Below are 13,755 nucleotides of genomic sequence, written 5' to 3'. Positions count from 1 at the left end.
GGTGATATTTGTAATGCAGCTTTTATCGGGTCCTTCTATTTGGTGAACATGTTGCTGCTCTTTGTGAATTGCTGTTTCTGGGCTCTTTCAAGGCCCTGACAGAGGAGCACTGGTGAATCCTGCTGGTGTTTTAACATCCCAGCCTACTGCTGTCTGCTCTACTGTCCTGCTGGCATTTACTATTCCCATAGCAGAGCTGGTGACAGGGAATGCATGCCTGGTTTTCAGTTCTTTATTTCACAGTCTGGTATGTTTTTGTGAATCACCAAACATCTGGGCATTGTTCCCTTCTGCTGACTCTGCTGTGAGCACAGCAAAGTCCATGGGTGAGTGATAAGAGATAGTAAAGCACTAAAACCTGCTATAGGTCAGGATTCAGGGCCTTTAATCTCTTCTTCAAGTGATGCACAGTTGGAAAGCAGTAATTTGGGCAAAGCTGAACTATTTTCTAGTGGAGCAGGCTGGGAAGGTGGCTTGATGAAGCCATATGCAGGTCACCTGCACCTCATCAGCATGGATTTCACTTCCTCACGTGGTCTGTGCTTCCCTTTGCTGATTCTTGGAAAATATTCTTCCTTCATGGACTTTAGTAATTTGCATGAATGGAGATGACTGTTCAGTGCTCAGAAACAGGACCTGTAAGTAAATTTTCAACTTGAAAGCAGTAAATTTATAGAGTGTTTTAAAGTATTACCAGTGTTCAAGGGTACATAAAAGAGTATCAACATTCAAATGAAATATGACATGAAGTCATTATGAATGCACTGTGCTGTAGGGAGAGTTCATGCTACCTTGTTTGTTGTGTTTACTTCTTCCCATTGCAAAAACTCTGAAGGTGCACCAATATAAGTGTTGGTGTAATTCCACCATAATGGCCATGCCTGGACTGAATTTAATCTAAAAATACTTAAAATTACTGGTATCTTCTTGCATAAAGTTCTTAATACAAATCTGTGTGCATCTTCATTTGGCTGCATGTGTCTCTGATGCATTCATGTAGCTTGCTCTGTGAGTTACTCTCCCCAGCAACTCACAATTTGGGCAATTATTTAGTAGGGCTCCACTGTGTAATTTCATGCATGACTGACATGCCCTGCAGTCATCCTTATGGTCCTTTGAAGATGGAGGCTGTACAGAGAGCAGCCCTGTGGTAAAGTCCTCGTTCCATTGGAGTTTCACCATTGGCTTCTACGGGTCCAAAGTTTCGCTCTAAGCATGTTGAATCTATGAACTGCTCTGAGGGACCAAGAACTGAGATAAGTTTAATTGCCTTGGGTGTTAAGCTCAGTTGTGGTTTATTTTAAGTGTGCAGGGGAAGCACTTCTTGAAGAGTGATTTGAAGAGACAGGCTAAAAACGAGCGTACCCTTGGGAATGGCTGGGGATGGCCTCTTGCAGAGCTCACATCCAGCTCTGCATTTAAAAGGTTGTTATCTAATGAGCACAAGCAATTACTTAGCTAATGAGCACAACAAAATGAGCAGGAGAAATGTGTTTCATCTGCAGTGGCTACTAGAAAGACATGATTTTGAGCTTGAGGCTGCCCTTGCTTTAAGACTGAGGTCATCACAGGGAAATTAATTCAGGGCATAAATCACAGGGGTTAGATTAGTGTTTGTTTTACTTGAATTCACTTGCTCTCTTATCTCCTCTAGATCTTGCAGCTTCTTAGCTCAGTCATGAACCAGGGAATGGAATGGGTTTAAACAGCCACAGCTTCCCTCCTGAGCACTGGCTGTCAGCCCTCAGGCCTGATTTACCACTGTAACACAATTATAAAATGGCACAGAGCAATTAATGTGTCTTCCCTCCCCTTTCATGCCAGACAGGAATTCCTGAATTCCTTCTCCACCTTCCTCAGTTGGAGTGATTGTTATAATATAATCTAAACCGAGGTGACTTTATTTGGCTTTAGTCAGGGATCCACCAGACTTGGAGACACAAGGAGCTGATTGTACTTCCCAGTTAGGGACAGTTCTGTGGGCCTACTGCTATTCCCGTGCGAGTCCAGGTTGTTTGTGGGCCTCTTTCTGGTTGGTTTTGTGGTTGTGTTTTCCCACCTTTTCAGCTGACAGGGACAACCAGAACAAGGAAAAGAGAGAATGAATTACCTACATTTTTCCATCCATTGAGCAAAAGCCATGGGAGCTCAAGACATTCCCTCACTACCAGGTGATCTCCCAATTTTCCTGGTGTCAGTCTACCTGATCATCTGCAAATACTTCAGAAAAAACATCTGACATCTGCCAGAGCTCTGATATTGCCTAGATGTATGATTTTTGAGAGTAAGGTCAGAAAGCCAAGGTCTTGGCTTCTGGTAAACACCAGAACCTCTGGACCTGCAGGGACCTGTACCTTTGGGGGATCATCTGCTCACACATGTTCTGCACAGTGTTTAAGAAGATGCTGGTACATAGCACATACTGATGAAAGCAGCGGGAAAGAAAATTTCTGCGCATACAAGGATAGGTAAAAGTTATATGTGCAAGTTTTAAAGTTAACATTAAGACTGGTGTAACAACTTTTTTTAATCAAGAAAATTCACTGTCAATTACAGCTAATTTTACTTGCATTTTTTTACTGATGTATTTCACAGAGGATTGAACATATATATTTTTTTATTTTACTCTTTATGAATATATTTCATTATGCACAAGACATTACTCCAACAGTGTACAGGAAATTAGAAATCTTAATGATTTTTTTCATATTTTCATGAAAAATGTTGCTCTTTTGAGGGAGGTAAAATAGACTTATGTGAATGAAAAGGAAATATTGATCTCTTTCCCCTTTTCAGAGTCATGACTATTTTGAAATTAAATTGTAACTGTAGCTAAACACTTTAACAAATTAATAAATGGCATCTTAAGACCCAAGAACACTTTACTTTTTTATTTGCTCTCACAATGGTAGGGAAGACTTTTGCTCCTTAATTTAGTTACAAATTTCTCCCTAAGGCTCTGTTTTTTGCTGCCCTCTTCCACCTTTTGCATACCACAGGAAGTAAACTCAGGAGGTTTCACTTATGTGGAATACAAGGAATAATCAAGAGCTGCCAAAAGTTAGAGCAGAGCCAAGACAAAGTGGCACTACCTGAAGGCTGCCTGTGTCCATGGTTCTCTGAGGTCAGGGAATTGTTGTCTTTGTTCCTGATGCTGAGCCTGAGGACAGATGAACAAGTGCTGCTGAGGTATCGCAGCTGAGGTTTTCAAAGTTGTTTTCTTGTTGGGCTGTCTGCTGTGAACAGGTTTGTAGATCAAAATCCAAGTCTGCTGCCTTTGAGGGGAGAAAGTTTCCCTAGAGGGAAAGGAAACATCTGGGGTCCTGCTTCTTTTCCTTTGCTCAATATTCTTAGTTCTAGATGTGTGTAAGCATGGCTGTCCAGTACCAGAAAATCCTTTCAGGTACACAATGATTTGGAGAGAATTTCTCTCCATATGTGTAACCCTCCAGAACTGTTTCAGTTGTTCTTTGCTTTTTGAGATGAAAAGAGATATTTGTGCTGGATCCTCACTTAAATTCCTTTGCAACTCACTGGATTTTGCATTAAATTAAATTTCACATGCTGAGTGAGCAGCCAACTCTTATAAGCCTAGAGGAAAGAATATGCTGTTTCTCTGCATTTTAATGTCATGGTCAAGCTGGGGCTAATGCTCCCAGGCACCTCCTTCAGTGTTCACCTCTCGGCCTTTCCATCCTAAATCCAGTATTTTTAAACGAAATGCCTGCATTTTATTACCTTTGTAAGTGGAAAACAACAGCATATGTTCTTTGCCTGTTAGGAAAGGCCTGGATTGTTTTGGTTTGAACTTTAAAATAAAGGTCAGACTTGAGGCAGGCATGAATTCTTGCATGTGTCAGCCCAAAAGGTGAAAGCTTTAGGAAGTTATGAGCAACTGCAAATGAGGCAGCTTCAAATTGCACTCGAAACTGGAACAGCTGTTGCTCAAAGTGTGACATTCAGAGTTATAATGCTAAAGATTCTATATATTACATTCAGGGAGAACTCAAAAATAGAAATTAGTCACTGAAGCAGAGAGAAAATTGGTTTCGGTGGCACATGGTAGAGCAGAAACAGTCTTTATGTTAATGGCACAGGGAAAAGATTGTGGGAAAGCCCAAATATCGAGGTGGATGTAAGAAAAAGTGAACAGAGAGAAGACAAAAGAGACCAGGGGAGCCTAGGGGAATTTCTGAGGAAGGATTTTGCATTGCCTCCTTGCAAGAGAAAATTAATTGTTTTGGGGCTGGAATTCACAGCTCTGCATCACAGGGACTTAACGAGGCTGGTGGATTACCTCGCTCTGTGGTCTCAAAATGCTCTGACAGGTTCATGTGTGTCAGGCAAACGTTATGGTAATTTTAGTGCTTTAGGGGCTCTACAGGAGTACATAAATACCACCCTAGCCATCCAGATGAATTTAAAACTTAATTACTACCCCACTCAATAATATTCTCCCCCACACCACTGCTTTAGAGGATCACAGGGTTAAAAGAAATCATTAATCTTCCTTAATGAAGCTATTTTCTAGCAGGAGACAGAATGTCTTGCCCCTGTGGATTCTGAGATGGAGTTTTGGTGAGTGTTATGAATGGGGGAGTGGGGAGCAAGTGCTAGAGAAAAAGCAGAAAAGGGGGTGGGACCCAAAATGCTAGTAGTGGTAGAACCCCCTGACTCACAGCCCCTTCCTGAGTTTAGCTAAAAGAATGTAATAATCATGGGGGAAGAGGAATGAACCCTATTAAAAACTGACTAAATTGGCTGTGTAACAGTGTTCCCACCACAACTACTAATTATTGGAATACCAGCAATTTATATATACACATTTAGACCAGATTTTATATAACTGAGACAAGAGCTGTCTTGAAATTGTGTTTCTCCAGAGGAATCTAAAGCAGATTGGTGGTGGCAGAGTTCGAGTCTTTGCTTTTAACTGTCAAGGTGGATCCACGTCCTCAAAGCTGCTTTTCCTGGGATTGTAATGTTTTATATTATGATTAAATGGCATGAAAGTGTCTCAAAATCTCTGTGACCATCCCAGTGCAAATCCTTCCTTTTGCACCCATGCAAGGGGATGAAAACCTGCTCTTAAACCAGTGCAAGGAGCACCGAGTCCATGGCTCCTGTGGTACCCGCTGTGCTGGGCACCATCACCTGCCTCTTGCCAGGGCTGGCTGTGGAGGCAAGGATGGCCTTCCCTTTCTGCAGTTTGTGTCTGTTTGATGTTCCCTTCAGCGGGGACACTGAAGTGCTTTTGTTTCTCTGTTTTTTGTGCCCATCCCTGGCTGCAGAAGATGCTGGACGAGTGCCAGGACAGGCGGAGCTGCCAGTTCCTCGTCAACAGCCGGCTGTTCGGGATGGATCCCTGCCCCGGGACTGGCAAGTACCTCCTCGTGTGGTACAAGTGCAGGCCAAGTAAGTATTTCTTTATCAAATCTGTTTGCTCCGTTGACACCAAAGCATTTTCATACTTAATACTCATCAGAGAGGCCTTCTAGGATTTCTTGTTCCCTTCCACCTCTTATTTTCAGTGGAAGATAACTCCCAGTGTGGAGTGTTTCCCTTTCCCTCTCTCTTGCTGCTCTGCTGGGATGCTCCTGCTCTGCCACCTTCCTGCTTGCCACAGCCAAGCTCAGGCTGGTTCTGCAGGTGCCAGTGCCAGTCCTTGCCAGTGTTCAGCTCATGCTGTCACTGGTGGGTGGCTCCTCCTGCTCCCACCTGCAGCCACCCTCCTGTCCTGGTGGGTAGAGGGACTCGTCCCCTCTCAGCTGCCCCTCCAGGGGCACCAGGAGCTCCTTGCCTGGGCAAAGGCTTCCTGAGCTGGGTGCCCCAGGCTGGCCAGGTTGGAACCTCACCTGCCCACACCATGCCAGAATCCAGCTTTTAATTGCTCCCAGATCAGGCTGGGAAATGTTACCCTGTGTTTTGCATGATCTCATTAGCTGTGTTTAAATTAAACGGGGCTGGATCCTGGGGGTACAGGTATGCATGCTGTGGAGTCCAGAGCAGCTTTGGCTCAGGACAACCAACATGCTCTTGGCCAATTCCTGGTCCCAGCAGGGGAATTAGCACAGCCTAGACACCATTCTCTATCAGGGCTTTGGAAGCAGATACATTATATTTTGGAGATGGATCATATTTGATGTGGACAAACTGTGCCCACTGATGTCAGCTGGAGAACAGGACCTGTTTCTATTTGAGCTCAAGTTTGATGAGGAGCATCTGAGGGAGCTGGGGTGCTTAGCCTGGAAAAAGGAGGCTCAGGGAGGACCTTATCACTCTACAACCACCCGAAAGGAGTTTGTACCAAGGTGGGGGTCAGTCTCTTCCTCCAAGTAACAAATTATATGACAGGAGAAATTGCCTTGGGATGCACCAGGGGAGGCTTAGGTAGGATCTAAAAACTGGAAAAACCTCTTTACTGAAAGGATGGTCAAACATTGGAACAAGCTGCTTTGATCCACCCTTCCAAGGGAAGTGGTGGGATCTTTGTGGTTGGAAATATTCAAAAGTGTTAGATGTGGTGCTTAGGGACATGGTTTGGCAGTGGACATGGCAGTGCTGGGTGACTTGGTGATCTTAGAGATCTTTTACAACCTTAATGATTCTATGAATTAACTGGACAGGGCAATTAGTCTGGACATAGCATTTCAGACCAGCCTCAAGATTTTTAGATAACATTACTAACATGGCTCCAGCATCACATCAGCAGTATTTTGGGAAAGAAACAAAAAAAGGGAAAGTTTTCACAAGAAAGAAAAACAGATCTGACTTCAGAAAAGGTTTAAAACAAAAGCAGAAACATTCAGACTGCCAGCAGCAGTACAGAAGAGGACTTTTTGCCCCAGCAGGCAGAGACCTGTGCTAATGCAGTGAGGGGGTTTGGCAAGATCTGTGTGGAATTCAAATCAGAAGTAGGTAATGAAGCACCTGCATTTGTTGTGGGATTTTCGTGGGTGATTGTAACATCCTTTGTTGGGTGAGAAATGCATCTTTTCGAGGGGAGTGATTAACAGGATGTTCTGACAAGTCCTTCTGAACCTGCAGGATTTGTATCAAAGCTCACTTGAAAAATCTGACTATTGAGGCCTGTGCTGAACTTCTGAAGCTACTTCAGGACCCATCTGTGCATTAGTATTTATGGGTTGGCATTCTTTGCTAATTACAGATATAGTAGAAAAGAAGGAGTTTGTCAGAGTGTAGAGTAGGGGATTTTCCTGAAAGAGACCAGGGGAAGCTGCTCGAAAACATTTCCCCAAGACATTTTTCAGGCAGCTCAAATTTTGCAGAGTGAAACATGGTAATCTTTCAGAAGTGATTGTTTCTTAGTGATTGGGCAAACTTTTAATCAGAACCCTCTAGATTACTAACAATATTTGAAATATGGGAGAATTAGCCCAGAGATACCAGGTCATAGTCAGGTTTTCCCTGGTGATTCAAAATGCTAATTTTGAGTCTCACAAACAGTATCTAGTGCTGTTATGATTTCAATAAGCCTTTCCACCTTTCCATAGGGAGAAGACTAATGAGGGGACTGAGTAATGAAGTAATGATGCATTCATAAAATGTGAAATACAGGACCAGAAGAAATTTTGGTGGGTTTTTTGGGTTATTGACTATTTGAATATTGTTTATGAGCTGTAAGTAAATATATGCTTCAGTGCTGAACCCCAAGACTGTGGTCCCCTGAAGTGTTGAGCTGTTCCAGAAAGTGTGAACACACAGAGTTGTGATCAGAGTCCTTGTGAAGAACTCACTGCCTGGCACAGGATTTGATTCATAACTTTATCAAAAGACAAATACAATTTTTTTGATTCTGTTTCTGAATTTGTCTTTCTTAACAGGAGACATAACAGAAATACTTTGATAAGAAGCTATTTAAGGTCTGAATTGTCTTGATAAGCATATCTCTTTGTTTTTGTTGCTTATTGAGGGAGCCTGTTATGATCCTGTCACTAAAGTAGGTGTTTTAGTTAAGCACCTACCTGGTTAAAATGAGTGTGAATTTTCTTGTGTACAGGTGTTAGAGGCACTTTGGGAAGTGGCCTGCAGAGTTTGAACAGGACATATTTAATATAAAATAAGGACGCACACACTCTTCCATTGTCAGAGTCATGCTGAAACCTCAAAAGGCCTCTGAACAGAGGCAGTTATCCAAAGAGAAAGAATTCCTTGAAAGAAAGCAAAACTGAAGTTAGTGGCATTTGCTTGTACCTTTGCTGAGGAGTTAAGAGATGGTACAGTCATCCCCTCGAGCCACTGTCACTGCAGTTTTGTCTCCCTGACATTCCCCTGTGTTTGAAATCGAGTGGTTCCAATGCTCATTTGCTGTGTGGGGTTCATGCACAAGGCAAGGTGTTATTTTGGTTCCTCATGGACAGAATTTCAAGGAGATGGAAGACAGTAAATCAAGCTGAAACTGAAAGACAAATATTTTTCAGATGGGGGAGCTCTGGGAAGCAGGGCAATGAGGGGATGACTCCTGTACTCATCCCTCAGAGACTGCTCTTGCTGGAAGCAGGGAAAACTTGTGCAGAGGTGTTGCAGCTCACCTCCTGTAGAAATTAAAATAAATAGTTCAGAGAAGTGCATGCTTAATGAGAAGCAGTGAGAAATGAATTTGCTTGTGTGTTTTTTGGGAAGCCTTGTACTATTCACGGTCTCCTCCGATCCAATAGATGGATCTGGGATGTAATGGACACTCACCTTGCATGTAGAGGACTCAGATATGTGCACTGAACTACTTTTACATGTCAGGAGTTTGGTGGTCCTGCAAATTCTCTGTGCCTGTAAATAAATAAATACATTATATCTGTGTACTTTTAATTTTAAAGTTTAGGATGTTTAAGGAAATCAGAAATGATCAATAAAATACTCTGTTCTGTCTCAGTTTGGGGCAAGGGATATTTACTTAAAACTACAAATTTTCTTGGGGGCCAAGGTTCATTGAAGTGTAGAGAAGCTTAGATTTTGTTTTTAGTTGACGTGGTGGTGTTCAATCAAAGTTTGGACTTAATGATCTTGGTCTCTTCCAACCTCAATGATTCTATGGTTTATTTTATTTCTCTATGTGTGCCTTAGTTTCTAATGTGCGCCTCCCTTTGGGGGGATGGTCAAAGGCACAGTACAGGTCTCAGCAGAGCACAACTTGTGCTTCTTCCCTTGGAGGTGCCTCTGCAAATCCTCCTGCTGTCTGCAGGCCCAGCAGAGCCCCTGCAGGCTCCCTGCAGCTCAAGGTGGGGATGTGCTGCTGCAGCACTGACACCTGGAACTGTTCTCTGCTAGTGTCATGTAGTTCGGCATTTAGCACTGGCCAGAGATGGTTTCCGCTGGGAAGTCTGGGTGTGGGCACCTTGTTTTAGAAGCTAAAAAAGTTGATGAGAATGGTGGTCCCCACACCAGTGGGCCTCGGTGGCAGGGAATGGGCACATTCAATTTATCAGGGCTTATGTATCCTGAGATCCGCATCCAAAGCACACTGAAACCTAGGATCAAACCCTCAACACACAGGGGACTCAAATCTCCAGGGCACCTTTCAGGATCATTAAAAAATTGCACATAAATCCAATTATTTCCCAGGTAACATGCTGATTTGATTTAGACCTATTAAGTGTAATTACCGGGTGGGCTGCAGGAACAGATAATTAGAGGGAATTGACATACTATTTAATTGGTCTAACATGAATTCCCTCTAACTGAAATCTGGATTCACCAATTTTATTCAAACAATTCAGTGTTTGTTCATCCCCCTCACTTCAGAGACAGAGAACCGTGTAAGATTGTGTGTTATTGTAAGCTAGGAAATATTTGCTCCATGTGCCAGACTTTCTGGAGGGGCTGTGTGATCTAATCCTGACTGGGAACAGGACCTGTGGGGCTGCCCAAGTCATGCTGAAGAAACAACTTCAGCTCTCTGCATCCCAACAATACCACTGCAGCTGATTTTATTTGGTTTGGTCTCTGCTCTGGCCTATTGCACCAGCAGAGATTCATCTGCCCCTGCACAGCAGCACTTTGCCTGTTGTGGCTTTTTGGTTGTTTGCTTTTTTTCTGGATTTGCTGTTTCAAAAGTGTCAATGCACCTGAACAAAATGGAGACATAAATGTTTTCTCTGCTCTGCAGAGGGAATACTTAGGATGAGATGTGTTTTCTGAGTGGCCATTTCAGGCAGTGCTGTCGAGAAAAGAGATGGTTCCTACTTTATGTATTTGACTTACTCCATGAGACCCCCACATAGTACCTTTCTTCTTTGTCCTCCTTTGCCATTGCCACACTGGATGAACTGATTCCTTCTCAGCTCTGAAGAGCCTAAAGCTGCAGCTTCCCAGAAAATGCTACAGTGATATTTTCCCACTTTTCTTTTTGGCAGTTACTACTTTAGCTTTTGACTTCAAGGAGTCTGGGAAGGATAATCTACATCCAATGTTGGTTTTTTTTTTTTCCTTTTTTTTTTTTTCTTTATTTCATTTTAAAATGCTGAGTGAGGCAGCTGGATGTGACAATTGAAGGATGGTGGATATGAAGCTTCTCTGTACTAATCATCCCAGTGATGTAACAAAGTGTAAATCCAAACTTTCCTGCTCTACCTTCTATTCACAAATGTAAACCTGAAGCCTTTGAAGTTTTAGAAAGTCTGGATTGTGACCTAGGCTCCAATTTCAGCTCAAATCCCTCTGTAACAATACAAAAACTTATTTGGGAAAGGAACATCAAGGCTCTGAGAAATGTGTCTGGGAAGGAAGGGTTGTCTGGCAAAGGGTGAAGTGCCAAAAGTTTGCAAGGCATTAGGAGGAGGAAAGGGGATGGGGGAGGACACTTTGTCCTGGATTTGAACCTGTAGCTTGGATTTATTGAAAAACCTTTGGGCTGAGAGCTGACTGGACACAGTTTTGAGGACAACAGGCTTTCATTCACTTCACCATAGATTTGATAAAATGTAAGATAAAAATATAACAAGTGCAGTTTATTCTTGTGAAAAGTCAATGACTGTTTTTCAAACATGGGAATGACCTAAAGTCCTTACCAAAATCTTACTCAGATAACTTTATTTTTTTTTAACAGCCCTAGGCAGCTTTAACTAGAAAGCAAATGAATTAAAAAAACAATTAGGAATTAATCCCTTTTAGATCACCTTCTGATAAAAGTGTTATCTTCAAATTTATGCTCTCTGTCATACAATGACAGCACTGCCATTGTGTGTCCCAGGAGTGTCTGCCTTTGGTGAAGATGTGCAATTTTTTTGCCAGGGCAAAATGCCAGAATGCCATTAGTGTTGCCAGAGCTATTCCAGCTATCAAAGAATGGTGAAGAGTCCTGCTCCATGTTGTGATTTCATGTCTTTTGCTGAAATGGTCAGGTCTGCTCATCAGATTTCAGATAAATTGGCTGAAAAGTATAGAAAGAACATTTTGGAAGGACCACCTAGGCTTGCAGTGAGTGCCTCTTGTTCAACATTTAATTTTCTTACAGCCCATTCCTTCAGTATTGAATCTTGTGTGGGCTTTGCTGCTTGGCTGAAGATTGAATCTTTTCTGTTAAATTCACTAAACACATCCTGAAAAGCCACATCTCATCACACATCCTCAAGGCTTGCATTCCCTAGACAGAATTTATAAAATGCTGTGAGCAAGAGCAGAGGGCTATAGAAAGTACAGAGGTTTTGTGGAAGTTTAAGATGCAAGCAAAGAAGGACCTAAATGTATTCCTGGTCCCTTTAATGCTGGTGATTGATTTTAGTGCTGGGATAGACTGGTAATTCAGTGGTCATCAACCCTTTCAGAAAAGCATTAATCTCCTTCATCAGACAGGTTTATTGGTGGCAAGAGAAGTTCACTGTATTGTTTGCTGCATTGCTTTTTGGTGGGCCAGGCTTCCCAAAGCAGCGTGGTGGAGTTGGGGATGTTTAATGGGCACATCCCCCTGGCCCAGCCACTGAGGCAGCAGAACGAGCCCTTTGCCTCCTGCATTCACCAGCCCTCTCTTGCTTATCTGTATTAGTTCAAAACTGTTAAGGTGATGCAGGGAGTGGAAATTTATATGGGCAATAAAACCTCAGGCAGCAACCGCTGTGGTGATGAAAAGGTGTAAATAAAGGAATGCTGTAAATAACAGAGGACAGATCTATCAGCCCACAAATGGGGCAGAGAAATGCTAATGCTAATGATTAATATTGTTTTAAGTTGTTGATGCACAGAGATTTTCAGGAGCTGTCAAATAGCCCTATCTCTGTAGCACATTAATCACTTGACTGCCAGGAGGAGGATTAACAGGAATATGTGATTCCAGTGTCAGCAAATGCAGAGATTGTTGTCTGTTTAATTATAAATATGATTGCAATATTAATACAATATATTAACTAATATAATAAATGGAAATATGAGATTATCACTAATGAAATTATATTACAGCATTTTTATTATAATCACAATTTCCTGCTCCTGCAGAGAATGAAACTGCTGCTGGATCTTGGAGAGTTAAAAAAATCCCATTTTTCTTTCAAACATAATCAGTCAGCCCTGATTGACATAATAAGGAAGCAATGAAAACCATGGTGTTTCCTACTATGTAGACATAAGGATTCCCTTTTCTGAATCAAGTCTCCAGTATCCAGATCTGAACCACTAAAAAAGAAATTCTGAAATCTGCCTAAATTGTATAAATGCTAGAGCTGTGATTCCTACATATGCTCTTTGTCTGTTGTCATTTAAGTGTTCTGTGTGTCAGGAAAAAGCCCCCAACAAACCAGGGATAGCAATACCCTTTTTAAGCCATGAATTTTAAGTGAAGGAAAAGGAAGAGTTAGATTTTCAGTGCTGGGATGGGTAAGTCAGCAGCAGTGCCAGGAGGAGCTCCCCACGTTCCTCCTTTGAGGACATCCAGCCCATCCTTGGGCAGTGGGGCACCTGTGGTGCCTTTCTGTGCTGAGGGCAGAGGCTGTGTGGTGGCTGGTCCTGCAGCTGTCATAAATGGCTTTGGCTGCTGGCAGGGGCAGAGTGATCAGGGAGTCTTCTCAGAAGATCCAGGAGTGTCCTTGGAGCGATTAACTGGAACACAGGGAATGCAGGTTGTGAAAAATGAAGCACATAAGTCTAAATCCCAACAGTTCTACTATGGTAGAGGTTTGCAAGCTCTGAACAATAGATTTCAAGATTTTCTGGTGTACTGGTGAAGAATTGAGGTGAAATGTGTGTCCCAGAAGCCATATTCTTAAAAGCAACCTGAGATGCCGCAGAGGTTAACTTCTGTGGAAGTTTGGATCTGTTGTATTACTCCACAGATTAAACTGTGAGTGTAGGACTCACAGAACAGATAAGTAAATTTATATAGCACTTCTGCAGGAGGTCCTATATATGGACTTATTCAAGATTGAAAATGTAGACCAATTGTTCTCCACAAATAAATACCTTTTAGGGAAAAAAAAAAAAAAAAAAAAAAAAGGAAAAAGAAAAGGCAAAAGAAACAAGGCAGAGAAGAGTAAATATCCTCTGGGTATTGTCATGGTAATAAACTCTTTCCATTACTGTGCATTTCCTCATTATTTTTTCAATATCTGTCCTACACTTGCTTTGCAAATTAACTACACATTTTTAAAAACAGGTATCTCCTGATATTTTCAGTGTTTTATCATACTAATGGTGTAGCAAACTCTTTTAACTTGCACACTGACTTTTCTGACTACTTCGAAGGCACTGAAGGTTGTCACCTATTCATGTATCTGCGAACTGGGGCTTCTAAAGCATCCATGATGAATTTTG

At 42.2% G+C, this 13,755-nt stretch overlaps 1 protein-coding gene across 2 annotated transcripts in view; it reads left to right on the top strand.

The window, feature by feature from the left end:
- EVA1A (eva-1 homolog A, regulator of programmed cell death) overlaps nucleotides 1-13,755 on the top strand; it is a 200,367-nt gene that overhangs the window by 61,362 nt on the left and 125,250 nt on the right. For both annotated transcript variants that reach the window (XM_072926307.1, XM_072926308.1), the window contains exon 3: nucleotides 5,292-5,415. In XM_072926307.1, the coding sequence (XP_072782408.1) occupies nucleotides 5,292-5,415 (124 nt within the window). The remainder of the gene's footprint in view (nucleotides 1-5,291; nucleotides 5,416-13,755) is intronic.

Source organism: Taeniopygia guttata, chromosome 3 (genome assembly GCF_048771995.1).
Source record: "Taeniopygia guttata chromosome 3, bTaeGut7.mat, whole genome shotgun sequence".
In the NCBI taxonomy this organism is placed as follows: Eukaryota; Metazoa; Chordata; class Aves; order Passeriformes; family Estrildidae; genus Taeniopygia; species Taeniopygia guttata.
Note: the sequence above shows the minus strand (reverse complement) of the source record. Positions and strands in the feature narration are given on the sequence as shown.